Genomic DNA, 21,413 nt, shown 5'->3' on the forward strand with positions numbered 1-21,413 from the left:
AAATACACAGCTAGGCTTTGCCTCAAGACCTCTCAACGGATAAAACTAAACCCTTTCAATGAAGAGGTTTTCTAGCTGATGCTTTCTAAATCCGACCAATCAGGTCTCCTTAGCCATGCCTTAAATGTGACTCAATCTGAATTACAGGAGAAGGAAAAAATGTCTTTTACCTGATTTGTGGACTGGAGTTCTTGCTGCAGCTTCTGGTTATGGAGTTTCAGAGATTTGAGCTCCTCTTCCTTCCGTTGTTGGATCTCCTCAATTTTGGTCCTGAACCGTGGAAGGGGAAATTTGTTTAGAGGGGAGAGAGAACTCAGAGACAATGTTTTCTTCTCCATAAGCTGCTCTGTTGCCTTTGGGTCATTCTGCCCGTCATTTCATTGTCCCTCCCTGCACCTCTCTACTCTTGCGGGAAATGCCTTTTTCATTCCCATCTCATCCACTCATCCCCATTTCCAGCTTCATTGTTTGTCTTCCCAGGCATGTGCTTCTTTTGCCACTTTCTCTTCAGCACCCATGACTGCAGCAAAAGCACTCGAACACCATGACTGCCTAATGCTCCAGCCCCGTATCCAGTTTCACTTTCGGTTAAAACCTGCACCCGGCTGATGGAAATTCCAACCCAAAAACATGAAGCAAGAACCTCCACTTTTCAGCAATGCTCAACTCTGGGGACTTTCATGCAGGGGTGAAATGCTCTGAAGTCTGCTACTGGTTTGCTTGCGCGCGCATGCACGCTGTTCACCTGAACTAGTAGTAAAAACATGCTACCTGTTCGGGCAAAGCGGTAGTTCCGACGACCAGCTGTGCGACAAGCACGATTTCTAATCACACGGCACAGCTGATCGTCAGGAGCTACCGGTTTGCCCGAACCAGTAGCATTTTTTACTACCGGTTCAGGCGAACCGGTCCGAACCGATAGCATTTCACCCCTGCTTTCATGGACACAGCCATGCTTTCTAAGCAGCGTAAGGAAAGTGGTTTGCCACTGCCTTCTTCTAGAGTACTCTTATTAATTCAGTGCTGAAATCTGGCCAACAGCTCTGAGCTTCCCAGATGGTCCCCATCCAAACTGTAATTAAGGCTAAGTTTGCATAGCACTCAAGACCAGCCAAGGTTAGCTAAGAGGCACAACACTGGAACTAAATTATGCACAGGTGTCTAATCTATTCTGTAGCGGGGTCTGCTTTACACAGATCATTTGTTTTTGCTAAATGGGTTAGAGAGATACACCAGCATTCTTGGACTTAGAGGCCCTGCCTCACCTACCCACACAGTATTAGATAGCTTTCTTCGGCTAGAATGTAATCTGCTATTTTATTATGAATGTAATTTGTTATATCATTATAGTATCTGAAAGCCGTACTGCATGGCTTTAGTAAATGCCATGAAAATGGGGCCAATGATCACTCAAGAGGCTGGAAGAAGGGGGAAGAGTCCCAAGGCTTTCTGCTTACTTAGCTGGGCCCACTTCAAACCTGTCAGGCATGAGTGCAATTCATTCCACGCCATCAACTGGCTTGCTCAGCGGAGTCCCATGGGGATCACTTTATGTAATGCTTTCACACTGCAGTGATTTCCTGATGATCTGGATTGTAATACTGGCGGCTGTTTCTCCCCCGCCCTCCCTCCCTCCCAACACCTTGGCTTCAAATGCCCTTTGGAAAGCTCTATTCCAGGGGTGACAAACTCAATTTCATTGAGGAAGGCATCAGGGTTGTGTTCGACTTCAGGGGGGGGGGGGCATGGATGGGGGGGGGCATGGACGGCTTGACGTCACTTGTGTCGGGGGGCGCCTGTGGTGCCTGAGCCCTCTGCCAGCGAAAACAGGCTCCCAAGCTCCATTTTTCGCTGGGACGGCCTCCTGCAACCCTCTGCAGAGGTTTTTTGGGGGGGAGGCGGTCCTCATGAGCTCCGTTTTCTCTGGCAAAGGCACCACGGGCCAGTCCTTTGCTGTTTCCACGGGCAAGCTCTAAGTACCCCGCAGGATGGATCCGACCCGCGGGCCTGGAGTTTGACACCCCTGCTCTACTCCAATCACTTGGTGCTTCTCAAACATGTGAAAAGTTCATTGTTGCACGGGCACAGAAGGTGAAATTCCAGATTGTTCAGCCCATACCTGCTATCATTGTAGAGAGCTTCTTTTTCTGTCTGAAGGCGCACAAAGCTAAAAGGGAGAGGAAGGGAGGCCAAGATAGGGGGAAGTTAAAACACAGAACAACAGAACAACAGAGTTTGAAGGGACCTTGGAGGTCTTCTAGTCCAGCCCCCTGCAACCTCACTAGGCAGGAAACCCTAATAAAAGAGAGGCCAAAGTTGATTCTCAAAGGGAAGCCGCCCTGCAGAACATATTAACATTCTCTCGGCAGTGGAGGAAGGAGCATTCTTCAAACTTCTTGAGATGATGGCAAACTTTCACTTGTAACAGGAACAGCAATCAAGCAGGTAAAAGCCTGGCTAGCTAATTCTGTCCTGTAATTCTGTTCTAATTGCGTTGCTCCCCTCTGGGAGGAGGTTTCCAAATATTTCTAGCAGGACTATGAGATTCTGTAACACCTTTGTTCCCTTTGCCATCTGTCTGGTAAACTCTCAAGATTCATTTTTCTCACCATCTTCATGTATATATACGAACTGGACTGTAATGTAACGCTTCTCTGCGTCATATAATATATGTATGTGGGTATATGCATAATTTTGTATTTATTTATTTAGTCACGTTAAGGCAATGCATATTAGAGGTGGAGACCCTTTGAGAGCTGTATGCAATGAAATTTCATTTTAATGTATGCCGATTAGTGTACATTCAAAGTGACAATAAAGCTATCTATCTATCTATCTATCTATCTATCTATCTATCTATCTATCTATCTATCTATCATCTATCTATCTATCCATCCATCCATCCATCCATCCATCTAGCTATCTATCATCTATCTATCATCTATCTATCATCTATCTATCATCTATCTATCTATCTATCTATCTATCTATCTATCTATCTATCTATCATCTATCTATCTATCCATCCATCCATCCATCCATCCATCTAGCTATCTATCATCTATCTATCATCTATCTATCATCTATCTATCATCTATCTATCATCTATCTATCTATCTATCTATCTATCTATCTATCTATCTATCTATCTATCTATCTATCATCTATCCATCCATCCCACCATCCATCCATTGATCCATATCTATCTATCATTTATCTATCTATCTGTCTATCTATCATCTATCCATCCATCCCACCATCCATTGATCCATTACCTACCTACCTACCTACCTATATATATATATCATCTATCCATCCACCACACCCTCCATCCATTGATCCATATCTATCTATCTATCTATCTATCTATCTATCTATCTATCTATCTATCTATCTATCTATCCATCTATCCATCTATCCATCTATCTATCATCTATCCATCCATCCCACCATCCATCCATTGTTCCATATCTATCTATCTATCTATCTATCTGTCTGTCTGTCTGTCTGTCTGTCTGTCTGTCTGTCTGTCTGTCTGTCTGTCTCTCTCTCTGTCTCTCTCTCTCTATCATCTAATAAGGAGTAAGCTCCATTCCTTATCCCAATATGACCAAGCTCCCCTCCCCACCCCCAAAACATACCTCTCTTGTTTCTTCTTAAGCTTCTCCATAAACTGCGTAAGAGAGAAAAAGCGGTAAGTTCCCACCAGCAAACCTCACCCTCTCACCACCTACTGTCTCCTGAGAAGGTTGACCAGCCATACAAATCTCTCTTACCTTGGAGAGCTCTTGCTGCAGGCGGGAGGTCTCTGTTGTCTTGTATGCCTATAGGACAGGAAGGAGAGGCAAACACAATGACCTGCCTCAAGCATTCAAAGTCTTTCATTGATCTGAAAGACTGTTTTCAACAACTCCCCACCAGGTGGTTCCATCAGACAACATCCATTTTAGGGCAGTGGTGAGATAAGGAAGAGGCAACGTCTAGGCCCGTGATGGCGAACCTATGGCACATGTGCCACAGGTGGCAAACGGAGCCATTTGTCAGGGCATGCAAGATGTTGCCCAGCCTTCTTTTGAGGTCATTTGTCACCCTCCGGGGGTTTCCCTAAAGCCTCTGGAGTGCGAAAAACCAGCCCTACGGGCAAACCGGAAATTCAGGAATGGACTTCCGGTTTGTTCATAGGACTGGTTTTCGGCCACCAGAGCCTTCAGGGAAACCTCCTGAAAACTCCGGAGGGCAAAAAACAGACCTATGGGAAACCTGGAAGTTTGGGAATGATGACTTCCGGTTTGGCCGTTGGTCCATTTTTTGCTCTCTGGAGCCTTCAGGGATGTGGGGGAGGCTGTTTTTGCCCTCCCCATGATTCTAGAAAGTCTCTGGAGCCTGGGGTGGGTGAAAAGAGGGGGGGGGGTGTTTGTCGCTGGTCGTGCAAATCTGCATAGGGTGGTGGTGGTTGCACGCATAGCATTATGGGTGTGGCACACCGGTGCACGACCACCCCCCCCCCGTGCTCCCCTCCCCCCCTTTGGCATGTCAGCCAAAAAAGGTTCTCCATCAGTGGTCTAGGCAGCTTTCTAGTTCAGAAAACTAGCATGCTGGGGATCATTTATTTTATCTTAAGCAACCAAAAGTTCACCTTCCCTCCTCTGGGGAAAAAATAAATAAAAATAAAGGCCTGCACTTGGGGACAAAGGACAAATCACAATGATCCAGAGTTTCCAGAATCCTCTCCTGCTTTCAAGTCTGTATATTATTCTTTACTGAAACATTCCCTGCCATGCTAACACTGGTGACTTTGCTAGCAACAGTTATATTAGATCAGCACCTTTCTAATTCAATGTAATTTAGCTATATTGTTAGAAAATGCATATGGCTGCTTATCTTACACGTTACAATAGTGGACAGTTCACACCAGCATTCCATAAAAACAGATAAATATAAATCCACAGATCTGCTTCCCCAAAAAGAATCATATATCCTGTCATAGTATCACAATATCCCATGATATCCAGATCTACTGGTCTCACTACCACCCTAGCCCAATGCCTGAGTGAAGAGCCAAGTCACAGTTCTCCAGAAGGCTAATAATTTTGGGGGCCCCATATTCCAGGGAAGAGGCCAGAGTCGGCTGCTATGGGTACAGGCTTCCCACCCCTCCCAGGAGTCTCCACGTGGCCTGTTTTGGATGCGAAGTAAGTGCAGGGCCCACACGGAGGCTCGGGGAGGGGGAAAATGGGCTTCCGGAGTCCGGGGGAGGCAGTTTTCACCCACCCAGAGGCTCGAAGAAAGCCTCTACAACCTGGGGAAGGTGAAAACACCCCCCGTCCCTGCCGTGGTGCAGGAGGCCAATTAGGCCATGCCAACTATGGTCGCGCCCACCCAGCAATCGGGCAGAGAACCCGTTGCTGAAATTTTTGAAGCCCACCCCTGGAAGAGGCTGTTCCAAAGGGCCATGCCAGCCACAAAAGAGAAGTGCCTCCAAGATCCCTCCATTTAAAGGAAGGGATCTGGAAATGGCCACCTTATTTGTCCCGTGACCTGACAAATGCGCGCACGACAAAAGTGCGCCGACGAAACCGTGATGTCAGAAACGCGCCCACAACAACGTGCCGACAAAACAGCAATTTCAGTTAAGGTAAGGGTTAGATTCAGGGTTAGGTTTAGGTTTAGGTTTAAGGTTAGGGTTAGGTTTAGAACTTGCGGTTATTACTTGTTCATTGAAGGTGCGCTTTTGTCGGCGCGCTTTTGTGCTCATTCGTCGGCGCGATTTAGAACTTGCGGTTTTCTTGCCGCAGTTTCGGCGGCACGCTTTTGTCGAGCACGCATTTGTCGGTCAACCTATTTGTCCTACAGATAACCTGGCCCTGTGCCATCAGGGCCATCTTTAAACATGATAACCAGCACCCTGAACTGCATCTGGAAGCCAATGAAGCTCATATAGCAGCAGTGTTAATATAGGTGAATTGCAAGCTCTTCAGAACTGTGCACTGCTGCATGCTGAACCAGGTACAACTTCTGGATGATCTTCAAGGGCAGCCCCAAGGTAGCACATTATAGAAATCCAACTGAGACGTGACTAACATCCAAACATGATATGGATATCCAGTTAGTATGAGCCATGGCAACTGGGTGACAAGCACTTCTCTGGTACTGTTGTGGTCTGTCAGCCCCATTCGCCCCTCCAACAGCCAATTCAGATGAGGAGGCGGAGTTGGGGGCCAGCTTCAAGGCAATCTGAGAGCTCCGAGGGGGAAGAGGGAATAGTGCTGTCCGAGATAGAGAGGGAGGTGGAGCCTAGGCTATCCATTAGTCTCCAGATGGAGAGTCAACAGCCCACAGGTCCAGAGGTGGCTGATGAGGAAGAGAAGGAACAGCGGTATCCCATGCCTGACACCCGGATGCGCAGAAGGCAGAGGAGAGGAGAGCAGCGGGACTCTATGGGCCGGTCCTCAGGATGGAAAAGCCATTGTTTCTAGCTAAGTCCTACCCTAGCTCTGGAGATAAAAGGCAGGGGGTGGAGACAAATAGGAATGGCAGACAACTATTCCATCTCCTGTCACGTGTGTGTGTGTGTGTTTGTGTTTGTGTGTGTGTGTGTGTGTGTGTGTGTGTATGTCTCCGCTGCTGAGAAAAGAGTGAATGCACCTTCCAGGACTTCTGTCATGAATGTGGTGAGAGAGAAAGAGACTCCTGGCTCTTGGTTGGAGCCATTTCAGGGGGGAAAGGAGCGAGCTTCACTTTCCACAGGCACTTAGATATTTTGTTAGCCTGCTGTGTGTGTGAGAGAGAGAGACTGTTTGATGGTGTTGCTGGTGCTTCCTATAAAGGGAACGTTTAGTTAAAAACAGTGTCCTTGTCGTGTTGGGTAGCTAGGTCAGAACAGATACTTGGAAGATAGGGCAGGTATATGGAGATGGAGAAATTCAATCTGGAGGAAGGATCCTATGATCCACTAAGATGCCATTGAATTGCCAGTCACGGGAACCCCAACCAGCCTAGCCTGTGGTGAGAAGTGCAGAGGGTAGACAATGTTTGACCACATCCCATGGACCACAGCCTCCTCAATCTGTGCAAGGGATTTCTTCTCATATCCTGAAGGCCAATACTAAGGTCAGAACACTCTGCCTTTCTTCCCCTTCCTTGAGCGCTTCCTTTGAAATAGCTGCATTTTATGCGCGGTGAGGAATGGCTCCCCGTTCCCTACGAACTACTTCCCAATAGCCGCAGCCTCCAGCTGAGGCAGAGATCAACATTAGCAAAAGGAGAGCAAGTATCAAGGAGTCCTCCTTACCTCGAGGCTCTGCAGCTGCTCCTTCAGCAGTATTTTCTCCTCCCTCTCGGTCTGCAGTTTCAATTCCACCTCCGAGAGAAGCTGCTGTGAAATGGCACTGCTACCGCCACTGTCAACGGCCGGCCGTTCTGAAGTCGTCTCTGGCACGGAGGGGCAAGGCTCCGGAGAACCATCACCTTTCCCGCCACCTCGGTTTTCTGCTTGCCGGGCCACTTCCTTCTCGTAGCGCTCCTGTAAAGCTGCAGAACAAGGGTCACCCATTCTGAGCAGACCACAGATTCCTTCTTCTGAATCCCTTTCAAATCTGTTTTTTTTTTTCAAACTTGGCAACTTTTAAGATGATAATAATAATAATAACAACAACAACAACAACAACAACAACAACAACAACAACAGATGCCATTAAGGCCAAAATCGAAAAATCCTCTGATGATGCCAAATGCAGACTTTGCAAAGAAGCTGATGAAACTGTTGATCACATACTCAGCTGCTGTAAAAAAATTGTGCAGACTGATTATAAATTGCGGCACAATTCAGTAGCACAAATGATCCATTGGAATTTGTGCAAAAATTATAATATTAAAACAGCAACAAACTGATGGGAACATCAGCCTGAAAAAGTCACCGAAAATCAGATGGTCAAGATCTTGTGGGATTTTCGCATACAAACAGACAAAATACTGGCGCATAATACACCAGACATCACACTGTTTGAGAAAAATAAGGTCACAATCATAGACATCGCAATACCAGGTGATAGCAGGGTCGCTGAGAAGGAACATGAAAAAATTGCAAAATACCAGGACTTAAAAATTGAAATTCAACGACTATGGCACAAACCAGCAGTGGTAATTCCAGTGGTAATTGGCACACTGGGTACTATTCCAAAAGCACTGGAATTACATTTAAAACAGTTAAAAATTGACAAAATCACCATCAGTCAAATGCAAAAAGCCGCACTGCTTGGATCTGCACGCATATTACGAAAATACGTTACGACGTCCTAGGCCCCTGGGTGGGGCCCGACTAGTAACCAATGCCAAATCCGGTGAAACAACTGGCCGCTGTGATACAATTGTATAATAATAATAATAATAATAATAATAATAATAATAATAATAGTCTTTATTGTCATTGTACATCATGTATACAATGAAATTGGTTTAGCCCAGCGGTGGCGAACCTATACGCAGAACCCTCTCTGTGGGCATGTGCGCCGTTGCCCCAGCTCTGTTTCAGCTTTCTGCTGTGCATGCGCAGAGTGCGTGGGGGCACACAAGTGCATACGGGGGCACATGTGTGGGGGCACGAGGGCATGGGCACATGCAAAAGGGCATGGGGCGCATTTGTGGGGTGCATGTGCCCACACCTTGCATATTGGGTAGGATGTGCAGACTTGTGCAGGGTGCACACGCACATGTGCCCATCCTTTGCCCTTTGGGTGCGCACATGCACTTTGGGCACCCAGTGCCTAAAAGGTTCGCCATCACTGTTTTAGCCTCTACTGGTGCAATCCATAGCAGAAAATACAAGACAATACAATTCCCAGTTTATACAAGTAATTGGGGAAAGAAAAAGAAACAAGTCATACATTTCCATATGTACGTGGAGTGATTGCGATTGTGTTTAGGAATCTGACAGCCCATGGGTAGAAGCTGTTTTTAAACCTGTTTGTTCGGCTGGCTATACTTCAGTGTCTTCTGCCCGATGGTAAAAGTGAAAAGAGACACTGGCCAGGGTGTGAATCATCCCTAAATATCTTCCTTACTCTGCTGAAACAGCGAGACCAGGCGATGTCATTCAGTGGTGTTAGAAGGCAACCAATGGTTTCCTGTGCCGAATCGATCACTCTCTGTAGTGCCTTCCGGTCCGCAGCTGTTAAACCAGTGTGTCATTCTGTTATACAGTATGCGAGATCACTTTCTATCGTGGACCGATGGAAAGAAGTCATCAGCCATTGTTTTAAAATGTATGGACCCACAATTCTTGAGGGCTGGAAAATTCAAGGAGTGAAGTCCACTCAAAGTTGCCAAGTTTGAAAAATACTGATTTTAAATCAAGGGCAGGCACTTTAAGGCGAATAGATCAACTTTGCCTCCCAAACTCTTTTTCCCAGCCCAGAACAGCCCTCCTTTTTTTCAAATCTGCTGATGAAATCCTGCGATAAAGCACCCAGTGATAGTCATATGATATTCAGTAGCTTTCATCAAAATTAGAAATAAAATGGCATAATAGCGGAGTTTCCAATATACTTATTGCAGCCATTTTTGTTGTTTTTAAATTTAGAAGAGATATAATTTTCTCTCCTATAATACTGCAACCTTTCATTTTACTATGAGCCCTTGAGGAAAAAAGGGAAACAAAAGTATGGGCCACAGTCACAAAAACATTATCTACTCTGGTTATAAGTCATACTTTATTCTGCAAAAAAAATATTTTCCCAGTCCTCACATGACTGATGAAGGCTCATTGAATCCTCCACATCATCGGTGAGTGATTATTGGGGAAATTCACTGCAGTCTTCATTGTTTTATGTTATTTCCTTTTTATGTTGTATCAGAAACAGAGGTGGGTTCCTACCAGTTCGCACCTATTCGGTAGAACCAGTTCGTCAAATCTAACGAACCGGTTAGAAGAGGTTCCACCAGTGGACCCGGAAAGCAGGCCACACCTACAGAAGAGGTTCCAAAACTTTTTGAAACCCACCTCTGGTCCTTGGATATGATTATTCTACACTATCATGCTCATATTTATAAAACTCAGTGCCTCTGTGAAAGGTAAGGATGACTACTGCGTTTGTGGTGCAATCAGAACATTGCGTGTGTTGAAGTTGTTTTAACGCAAACCAAAGATGCCTTTTAAAAAACAAGTTTACATCATATTCTTATGCATGCCAGTGCTGTGTGAGAGGTAATTTAAGTGTCGCCGCCATCTTCATATCCGGTCACATGGGCAGCAAGCCTATCCGGTCACATGGGTGGCAAGCCACTCCCACAAAGGAGGCCGCACCCACAGAGTAGGTTCGAACAATTTTTGAAACCCACCACTGATCAGAAAGTATTTGTTAGAAGATGCTTCCCAGATTCCAGCTCTTCTCAATTAAAAAATAAACAATTGGCTGATTGCCAATTGTTAGCAAATTGGCAATCAGCCCTAATTAAGACTCTTACAAGAACAAAGGCAAAGACTCCAGCCTCTTGGATTTCCTGCTCTTTCTTGCTTTTTCAGCAATTACCTTTCTTGAACTTACGCCTCCACTGCCTCCTTCCATGACTTGGCTGTAGATCTAAGCTTTGTCCCCTACTCAGTTCCAACATTTGCACATTCTGGCCTATTCATGGCATGCAGAGGTGGGGCCATAAAGCAGGCACCCCTTCAGAACAATTGCCAGGCTGAAGGATCAGATCAGCTCCCCGGCAATCTTCCCCACTGTGCTGTGTGGACTTGGATGCCGAGAGGTCTCAGCAGAGGTCAGCAGAACCTTTGGGGAAGGTTGCCCTAGAGTGCTCCACCTTGCCAACCTTCGCCCTGTCCAACTCCTTGGACTCTCCAAACTTCAATTTGAGCCCATACACTTGTATGTCAGTAAGAATGCTACCTGCCATGTTCTTCTGCAGGGCAGAATTCTCTGCCTGTAGCCTTAACAGCTCGCCATCCACGGAGCTGGCTGGGAACGTTTCTTCGCTGGCTACTGCTGTCTTCCCTTCCCGAAGAATCTGATTATCCTTCTCCAACTGCTCAATCTGCGAGCACAGCTGCATTTGAAAAACCAAAGGACTGCATGTCAGAGAGTGGATACATTTCCCAGCGCACTGAACAAAAAGCACAGATGATCCACCTGAGGAAAATTGGTCTGCAGCTGATCCCTGATCTTCATGGCAAGAAAAAGCCTTTGTTATGCCAGCTCCCCATAATAAGTCCCAAGACTGTGCTCTAAAGTGGGGGAGGGGGGGCAACCACCAGGATGCGGCCCATTACTGGGATGCGGCCTGTTTGAAACTGGGTCACCTGAGCGATAGGCACTTGAGTGGAGGGTGCTTGTGCTTGCACGTGAAGCTCCACTTGTGCAAATGGAGGGTGCTTGTACATGAAGCTCCATTCATACAAATGGAGCTTTGAGCACAAACACTCTCCATTCGCGCGAGTGGAACTTTGCACGCAAGCACCAACGCCCTCCATTCGTGAAAGTGGAGCTTCGCATGGAAGCACAAGTGCTCATCGCTCGTGTGAGTGGAGTTTTGCATGCAAGTGCTCCCCACTCATATGTGAAGCTCCATTAGTATGAATGGTGGAGCTGTGCGCACACGCATGCACCTGCCACACACACAAACACACACACACTTTGGGCTGGGAGACCAAAGTGGGAAGTTTGGGGACCAATTCTCTTTAGAGTTGACTCTAAAGGATGTAGTAATCTTTTCCTTTTTCAATGGCTTTGATTTAATGGACTAGAAGTAATCTAATAATGACAAGAAATGCATGGGAAGATTCCACCCCCCCCCCTGCTGATTAGCCTGCACTTTTCCAAATTCAATAAGCATGCAAACAGCGGTTGCTAAGAAAAGCTTCCCACTCAGAATGTCTTTTTTAATACCACACAAATGACTCAAATACCACATCGTGAGAGTGGAAGGAAAAAGAAAGAAAGGGGGGGGGGAAAAAACATTTGCAGCAACTAGACTTGTCAACCTGATAGGCAAACTACGATGAAAGATAAGGAAAAATAATTCTTCACATGCATGAAGAAGTTTGTTGGGGAGCTGAAGGGTGTATTCCTCCCACCCAGACTTTATATTTAGTATCTGCTTTGGGCCAGCTGTGGTAAGAAACAAAAGCAAAGATTAGAAAAGATAAGATTAACCATGGAGGCAAAGAACCTCTGAGACGTGAGCTGAAGATGCCAGATTAAAAATATTAAATTATATATGTAGTTAAATATCTTGTTCAACATTTTAGGGTCAATGTGCAAAATGTGTTTTGAAGGACGTAGGAGAGTGAACTTAGCACCTTTACAAGGTGTTTTCTCAGAACCAATCCTGGGGAAGCAAGTAGCTGCTTTAAGGGTCTCAGGATGGGCTACATTTGCACACCTGTGCCCTCCCATAAACTGTTTGGAGACTGAATCTGAAGCACTGCACAATCCTAATTTAATCTGCTTTGATTTTGAATGTAGATCCTGCACTTTCATAACCATGAAGATTTGTTTTCAAACTGAGGCTAGATAGCCATTTGTTAAGGTATTAGGCTCTGGATTTCTTCACTAGCCAGATGGTTGAATGTATCTGCCAAAATGATTCCTTCCAACTCTATGGTTCTTTGGAACTCTTTAAGAATTCTGCGTGGTTAATCAGCAGTGCTATTTCGTGTCACACAGCACCCCCTGGCATGACCCAGGTGGCATTGCATGGAGAACATGAATCCAGTACCTTGGAGAGCTCCTGCATGAGAGTGCTATTTTGCAGCCTGAAGTCATCCTCTTGGCTATGCAGTTTTCCCTGAAGCATTTCATTTTCACTAAGCAGTGCATCCACCTCCTACAAAGTCAACAAAATTGCATGAGATCCCACACACATAATCACTGCAAGGTTCACTTCCTTCCACTAGATGGCAGGCCCAAATCTTCAAGCAGATTGGGCCTCCTTTGCCCATCTCCTAACAATATTAGGAAATGTTCTCACCTACTACCTTCCTGCCATTTTTGCTATTCAAATTCTAGATGGTCCATATTATGCCATGGCCCTTAGTTCCTGATGGAATGCCAGCAGTTATGCAGTGGTTAACAGAGAAATTGGTTGCAAAATGTACCCAAGAGGAAGAACGGGTAAAAAAGAAGTGGAAATCATATTTTCTATTGCTTCTAGATCACTGTCAACTGTTTCTCTCTTGCATTTCCCAGACCAACTAAGAGGCATGTGCATATGAAAAGTCTTTTTTTTTTAATTTGGGGGCTTCTGAATATCTGCATTAAAATTTATTTGTTTATTTAGGAAATTCATCTGTCACCCATCTTGTATCCAATAACTCTAAATCATAGCTTAACAAAACCTGAGAACTAAGATTGCCCTGTTTGGTTTAGATTGCTTAAATTCTGTTTCGTCAGAAAGTTAAATTCATCTGGGAGAAGGAAAGGAAGACTTGCAGAGAAGTGAGAGGCAAAACAAAAATATTAGAAACAAGTGATGGCAGATAGTCTCGGTCCAGGGAGGACCGAGCTTAACATGGCAATTGATACTATATACTGACACCTTACCTGAGCTTTTTTACTCTTATTCAGAGCCTGTGAAAGAGAGAAAGTTGTTAATAAAGCACCAATAAGATTCAGGCACAGCGTCAATTGTACAACATTCTGATTTTTAATCCTGTTTATTGTTTACACTCCCAAATCCTATGAAGAATGAATACAAACTCCTGTAATTATAGATTTTGAATTTGGTTAACTCTTTTAAAATCCCAGTTGTGTCCTTTCACCGTTTAGGAATGGGAATGCAATATGAGAGAAGATTGTCCACAAGTATTATTGTACAACATTTTAAAACTCAAAATATTTGGGGTTTTTTTTCACCAATTAATGAAATATTTATTGTGCAAGAGAGTAAAGTAAATAAACTTCCCACTGCTTTCTAATCGGGATCTGATAAGTAAGCCTCTCACTTCTGCATGAAAAACAGAATAAGGGACATAATGCATAAACAATGCCAAATTCCTCCTATCCCAAACACTGGATCCAGGAAAATTTATGAGTTGCATATCTTCTTGGGGGAAGAAGTTCCTCCACGTAGGCTTCCTCGATGCTCTTGTTAAAATGTGGACAGGCATTTTGGTCCGGTCAACAACCTTTCAAGGATCCTAGTAGGCTCAACTGCATACACTCCAGAAGAGCCTGGCTCACATTAAGCCTGCCAGCAACTGTGTAACATTTCACTTACACCTTCCGTTATGAGATCCTCAGTCTCTCAAGACATTTGGAGAAGGCATGTTAGGAAAAGAAGGAATCAACAGGCCAGGCCATTTCAGGAGGCAAAGTGCAGATCATCTTCCTCTCTGTTCTCTCTCCCCCCCTTCAACCATTCCACATATAGAATGACCTCCTGCTTTCCATTTGCAGAAACATCTGGATCGGTGTGTTGTTTGCTAGAAATTTCCTGTTTCCAAGATCTGGTATAATCACATCTGCAAAATCTGCAGCTGGCCGCCATTTGAAACCAAAACTCAAAATATTTGAATGTAAAAGAGAATAGTAAGGAAGAGTTTGGTATCACAATTTTTCATTTTAAGTTATATGAGTTTTTTAGCCAGTTTTATCCAGAGTACAGTATAAAAAAACAAGAAATGTCCACTAATGCTCTGTGATACCTTGGTGATATTACCCTCAAAGGAAAATTACATTTTATACTAATGTACACCAACATGCATTTATACACCCATTGTTCCATTTAAGAGTCTCACTTTACCTTCTGAGCCTTAGCAAAGTCCTTATCTAAACAGGAGACCCGTTGTCGGAGCCCATTTATTTCTAAAAAAATCAAGATAAAAACAAATCACAATTAGGAAAATATTGTAGAAACAGAACACCTGTCTTTTGCCATCCTGAACATGTAGAATAAGATATAAAATATAGTATCTGACCCTAAATTTAAAAAAAAAAAACATTCTGAGCACTTATAAAATCTGTTACTAGCCCTCAGTTCTATCAGTCTCCCAAATGTAAAAGAATTTATGCAGCAATGCATACTTGCTTGGCCTTGTGAGCACCAAAATAAAAGACACATCAGACTTAGAGCAATAGCAATAGCAGTTAGACTTATATACCACTTCATAGGGCTTTCAGCCCTCTCTAAGCAGTTTACAGAGTCAGCATATTGCTCCCAACAATCCGGCTCCTCATTTTACCCACCTCGGAAGGATGGAAGGCTGAGTCAACCCTGAGCCGGTGAGATTTGAACAGCCGAACTGCAGAACTGCAGTCAGCTGAAGAGGCCTGAGAAGTATTGCAGCAAGATACACAAGGGATCGTTTTAATTATAAATTGATTTTAATTGATTTTTAAACACTTCAAAATGATACAGAACCATAGTCATATTAAATATGGGAAAATCAATAAAGGAATAACAAGAAGAAACAAAAAACTAAATGAAATCTTATTTTCTCTCCAAGAACCAGAGAAGATACAAGGAAGGGGGAAAGAGGTGAATGTTCTCACAGTAGTTTTCTGAGCACAGAATAAATATGTGTTTGCCAAATTCCTGAGAACTTTATTCTGCATGGAAGGATGTGGTACTGAATAGGCACCGAAGCCTTATTCTCAAACCATAGGAAATCTGTCTGCTCCTAAGATTTCATCATACATTGTCTGTGCATCTTCAGACATAACTTCACAATCAAATCGCTGAGAAAGCCATTTCTTTTAAATAGAAACTGAATTCTATGGCCAGTATTGCATTCTAGCTATTTCTTGTAACTTTTCATAGCTATTCGTTCCACTGCTTTCTTTCTACTACGCCTTTCCTCTGAATTCCAGATGTTGCAAGAATCATGCTAAACCAGCATGACTGAACCAGCACAACCATATGCAAATGTAAGCATATATGAATAGGTGCAGACAGTTTGATGCTTTCACACTGGGTACAAAATGTAATGGCTCAGATCATAGTGTCACTCAGGAAGTAGAATTGAGGAGAAAGTCTTACCAACTGCGTTCTTGCGGAGTTCATCAGAGAGCTGGTAATTCTGTGTTCGAAGTTCTAGTAACTGGGCCTACCGAGAGGGGGAGGGGGAAACAATTTTAATAAAAACCAACCTTACCGGGAAACGTCATATAGATGACTAGGCAGGATTAAGGCCAGCTTGGTTTTTAATGAAGATTAAGGCAGGAGCCAGCAGCCTCTTCGACAGAGATGCCTGCTTAGCTTCATGACCATTGTGGGGTGTGCCACATATCCATTAATTCAGATGTTGTACGTACAAACGTACATCTTTCCACTGAGAGTGACGGGGGGCAACGTCAGTTCTGCATGCTTTACTCCTGATTACAAAAAAGGATTCTAATCTAGTCTGAACCAAGTCTGGGAATCACTGCCAAGTCAAGCCAAGGAATTGAACTAAAGCCATGATGCATTGGGAGATTTATGCTTGAGATCAGGAAACCCAACAATTCATTTCAAAGCTTGGGCTCTGAACATATATTGTTTGAGATGCAGTGCATATGAGCCTTTTGCAAATTGTGAGCAACATTGCTACTAATTCTTAACTACTTTTAAAATAACTCTGTATTATTCCTGACTGACAAAACGAGATAAATATTAGTCCAGAAGTGCCATTACTGAGGAGGCTTTGAACCCAGTTATCCAAAATTCATCCAGTGAATCAGACTGGCTTTTAAGAGTTGGAGAAAGAGGATGCAAAGAAAATGGAAAGGCTTCTATTGCCCTGTATTATGATCTATAAAACTTAGTCTTATAAATTTGGTAGGGGGGCGGTATTTTCCCCACTTATTCTTCTACCCTTATAAGGCCTTGAAAACTACACTCCAAGTGAGTCTTCTATCAAACCTATCGCAGCATACGTCGTACTTCTAATTCTGGGCTGGCAATCACAAAGGTTAGCTGTTGCAATAACTAAGATAGCTAATATCTCTGCTCTAATTCTGCACCCTCCTCAGAACACCAGAAATTCTCAAGTTGTGCTGAACATATGAGGAAAAAATCCACATTAACCTGCTTTTCCCCTCTAGGAAGATATTTGTACTTCAGCACCAAACAAAAATTAAGTATTAACCGAGAAGTCTATGGAGATTCTCAGTCATCCAGGTCATGGTTGTCCCAAAGGTGCTTTTTCAAGAGGTAATTGGACTTTCAGAAAGTCCTATTAGCAGAGAGTTGCAAAGAACTCTGCAGGTATCAAAAACTAAAGGTAAAATATTTGTTTGAGCCAATAATAAGAAAACAAATAATTGGCCAAGTTCCACATGGCATTGCAAAAAATGTAGTGTCCACATATGCTGAATTTTTTAAAAAAATATATTATTAAACCTCTGTGCTGACTATCTCACCAAGACTGGTTACAAAACTGATCGACTCTTTCACTTGTAGAATTTTCTACCAGGCGCAAAAGATTAAATAAGGATCAGTAGACATTTATACTCTGCAGTTTTATCTGTGATCGCAAGACAAGAAATAAAAAGGAGGGATGGAACATATGCTCTCGCTGTATTCAATAGAACAGTGTTTCTCAACCTTGGCGACTTTAAGTCCTGTGGACTTCAACTCCCAGAATCCCCCAGCCAGCACAGTACAGCTGGCTGGGGGATTCTGGGAATTGAAGTCCACAGGACTTAAAATCACCAAGGTTGAGAAACACTGCAATAGAACATCTTGAACTGGGAACACTCTTCACTTTTTATCATGTTACAACTGGAAAAGGTGCAAAGGCAAGAGGAAAAAAGAAAGAAAGGACACTGCTTCCCTTGCAGAAAAGAGCTGAAATGGGTTCTCAGTCAGCCTTGAAAACAAGCAATGCACAGTAATGCAACTTGGGGCAGTGGGGTGGGTGTGTCTGTAAGCCTTAACTCTGTAAACGCAAAGACGCACAACGTAGTGCACACCCAATATGTTCAACTTCTATCACTGTGGTTCTGTAACTGGGATTCGTAATCTGAAACACCCAGACATTATACCAGGTTGGTATACAATTGAAAGAGCAGAGCTTCTTTAACACTTTTGCAAAAGGAGGGATGCTGAATAAGCAGTTTGTAATGTCGGGGATGGGGTGGGGTGGGGTTAAATGTCTCTGGAAAGATTCCTTCTCTTATACAGTCTCCCTAAAGCAGTGTTTCTCAACCTTGGCCACTTGAAGACGTCTGGACTTCAACTCCCAGAATTCCCCAGCCAGCATTCGCTGGCTGGGGAATTCTGGGAGTTGAAGTCCAGACGTCTTCAAGTGGCCAAGGTTGAGAAACACTGTTCTAATGTCAAGTTTCAATGAGTTCCTTTGTTTCACCTCTGGATCTCATATCTATTTCACGTTGCTTGCTTCTCTGTGAGCCACAAACTATCGCAATCTGTGAGCCACAAACTATCCAAGCATCTTTTTATCCTAGCTCAGTGTTTCTCAACCTTGGCAACTTGAAGACGTCTGGACTTCAACTCCCAGAATTCCCCAGCCAGCATTCGCTGGCTGGGGAATTCTGGGAGTTGAAGTCCAGACGTCTTCAAGTTGCCAAGGTTGAGAAACACTGCCCTAAAGAGACACCAGCCTCAGTTTCCTACCCCAGTAGAGTGATGACTAGCCAGTTCCGCATCTGTGGGGGTGGAGAGCAAAAATGAAACAATGCAATACCAACCAAGGGCTCAATGCCGGTCTCAAGTGAAGGAGGGGCGCGGCGGCTCTGTTCCAAGCCAACCTGATTTAACTAAGCCAGCCACCCCGACCTCTTAATGAATGAATGCAATTCCCAAAGGCAGCCTCCCACCGCCTCTGTCCTCCAGATGTGCTCAGCTGCTACAACTTCCAGAGGTTGCCCTGCGGAGGGATCCTGGGAAGTGTAGTCCAGACAGACCAGCTGGGGGCAAGGCTGGCTTCGGGCGCTTTAAACGAGCCTCGAGGTGTCCCCATAAGGTTCCAAGCGCGACTGCGGGGAATGTGCGCAAGGGACCCGGGGAAGCAGCTGCGGAGGGCTCTCCGCTCCTTACTCGGTTTTGCTCTAGTTCGTATGGGGGGGGGGGGGGAAGACGTATCCTCCAATGCAGAGCTCTTAGGATATGGCGCCCCCTCCTCCTCTCGCCTTTGCACCCCCGACCCTTCGCCCCACTCTCCGCTGGAAGAGCTTCCCGGGACCGGAGCCCACTCTTCCAAGGCGCGTCCCTTGCCCCACTCGCGCCCCTTTGCTCCGAGGATGCTTCACGGGTCCCCGCCGGCATCTCTCGTTTTGCCGCCACCCCACCCCACCCCCTTACCTCCCCAGCCAGCCAGACGCACCTGCATGCGCTCGAACTCCTCTTCGGACAAGGCCTGCGCCATCTTCCCTCCCCCGCCGCCGCCCCCCCGGCTCGGCTCCAGCTTGGTACGATCCAAAAGAGAGAGAGGAAGAAGGAATCGCCAGCCTGCCCCTGCCCACTCGTGGAGGAGGATGACGAGATAGCTTTAAGAAGATATCATAGAGGGAACAGGAGAGAGGACGGATGTTCGGAGAGACGTTCTCTCTCTTTTTTTTTTCTGCACCGGAGAGCGAGCGAGAGAGAGAGGAACAAGCGGAGCCGGCGGATTGGAGCTTGGAGACCGGAAGTGAAGAGGCATAGAGATGTGAGAGGGCACTAATGAAGGATGATTCACAAGCGGAGCTTTGGCGCCCGAGGAAGGAGGGAGGGAGGGAGAGACGGGGGTGGGTGTGAGTAAGAGGTGAAAGTGTAGTACTGCGGTTCGGATGCTCCCATAGAAAACAGAAGCCTAGAAAGGATCCAAATGTTTTCCCGTCGGGATCATAGAGTTGCCGGAAGTAGCTGTGATTGAGCTCATAGAAATAAGGGGCGCAGCCGCCCGCTGTGCCATATAGATGAAAGCGAAATGGCCGAGGAGGTGGGCGAAGGAGGCGACTTCGGAAGTGATCGAGAACAATTGAAAAACGCGCCTCCTCCTTCCTGGTGTGACGTCACAGTTATGCTCTCCTGCATTAGATGTAAAGTCGCCAGGAGGGGTGACAAGAGTCTCTTCTGCCTCCACTGGGGGTGGATCACATCTCGAGTTCTGTCTGGATCCTTTTAGGAGGAACTTCTGGCGTGGAAGCGCTTTAATTGGCAGGGTGCGCCTAATCGTATCGCCTTCAGCAGCCCCTCGCGATCTTCCTGGAGATCGGGAGGATGGAGGCGAAATCTTTTGCCTAGAAAACGGGGTGTTTCAAGAACTGCTCCCCCAAAACGAAAATGCTAACGGCTAAAAAGCCGCGCAGTGGCACTTCTTGCAGGAAAGAAAGCTGCAATCCTGTACCAACTAAATTGCGATCGAGGCCTCTTTCCTTCAATAACATTGCAAATGATGTAGAGTAGACCAGTGTTTCTCAACCTTGGCCACTTGAAGATGTCCGGACTTCAACTCCCAGAATCCCCCAGCCAGCATTCGCTTCTTCACATCTTCAAGTGGCCAAGGTTGAGAAACACTGGAGTAGACGAATGTGCTGCGAGGGTGATAATCCTAAATATATATACCAAACCAAATATTCTTCATGTTGTGCAAATGTTCACAGGGAAATAAAGTCTCTTCGGAAGATTCCTAGGTCTTATTTGATTTATACAAGACAATTACATCTGTTAAAGCTATTCATGCCTCATACTAAACCAGATAGACTTGTTTCACACAATATAAAATAAAGCAGGTGAAATACTATTTTATTTTTCAGTGAACAAATTAAATGGAAGCTTTATCCATGTAACAAGTCCCATTCTGCAGCTGTTCCCTCCCTCATTTTTGCCTTGTGATTGAACGTTTGAGGCCCACTCACTAATCCTATTAAGTGGATGATTATAGAGTTTGAATTTAATCTACTAAATTTTCCATCATTATCTTCTATTTTATCCATGTAATCAGTTTGGACTTTTCTAACTTTCCAAATTATAAACAATACATTGTGAACTCAAAATCTGCATTTTTTTTCTGTAAAGAATTCATCTATTTAGACTTTAGTCTAATAAATCCCTCTGGGAGGGCCACCACTATCTGAAATAATAGCCAATATTGGGAAGTCAATACAATATTGAGCAATGGCTTCTTCTAGTTATAATTTTGAATGGGTACCACTGCAAATAAGATTACCAGCCTTGAAAGCTATCTGATCCAGCCATTAGCAGCTTCTCAAAATGCATGAAACATACTTGCCATAAACATTATGCTCTCAAGGCAGAGAGATTCCTAATTTCTCAAGTGATACAAGAGTTTCAATGTAACTCTATTCCAAATTAGGACTTGCCTGTCCTTTGAAAACTTGCTACTAGAAGTTAATTTTATTAGCTTTATCATTCATTGAGTATATGGCAAACCATGCATCCATTAAATATGCATCCATTAAATATGCATATTTAATCCATTTAAACACAAAGTTATTCCTTGTAAACAGATAGTTTCATTTTGCCATATG

General features: G+C 44.6%; 1 protein-coding gene across 1 annotated transcript in view; it reads right to left on the minus strand.

Annotated features, from left to right (window-relative positions):
• GRIPAP1 (GRIP1 associated protein 1) overlaps window positions 1-19,703 on the minus strand; it is an 89,904-nt gene extending 70,201 nt beyond the window's left edge. The window contains exons 1-11 of the mRNA XM_032210288.1: window positions 19,265-19,703; window positions 15,979-16,045; window positions 14,743-14,804; window positions 13,542-13,568; window positions 12,718-12,825; window positions 10,890-11,046; window positions 7,292-7,530; window positions 3,777-3,824; window positions 3,642-3,673; window positions 2,120-2,167; window positions 171-270 (exon numbers count right to left, since the gene is read on the minus strand). Of these exons, the coding sequence (XP_032066179.1) occupies window positions 171-270; window positions 2,120-2,167; window positions 3,642-3,673; window positions 3,777-3,824; window positions 7,292-7,530; window positions 10,890-11,046; window positions 12,718-12,825; window positions 13,542-13,568; window positions 14,743-14,804; window positions 15,979-16,045; window positions 19,265-19,306 (930 nt within the window). The 5' untranslated portion in view covers window positions 19,307-19,703. The remainder of the gene's footprint in view (window positions 1-170; window positions 271-2,119; window positions 2,168-3,641; window positions 3,674-3,776; window positions 3,825-7,291; window positions 7,531-10,889; window positions 11,047-12,717; window positions 12,826-13,541; window positions 13,569-14,742; window positions 14,805-15,978; window positions 16,046-19,264) is intronic.
• Between the last annotated feature and the right edge of the window lie 1,710 nt (window positions 19,704-21,413).

This window comes from Thamnophis elegans, chromosome 2 (genome assembly GCF_009769535.1).
Source record: "Thamnophis elegans isolate rThaEle1 chromosome 2, rThaEle1.pri, whole genome shotgun sequence".
Lineage (NCBI taxonomy): Eukaryota > Metazoa > Chordata > Lepidosauria > Squamata > Colubridae > Thamnophis > Thamnophis elegans.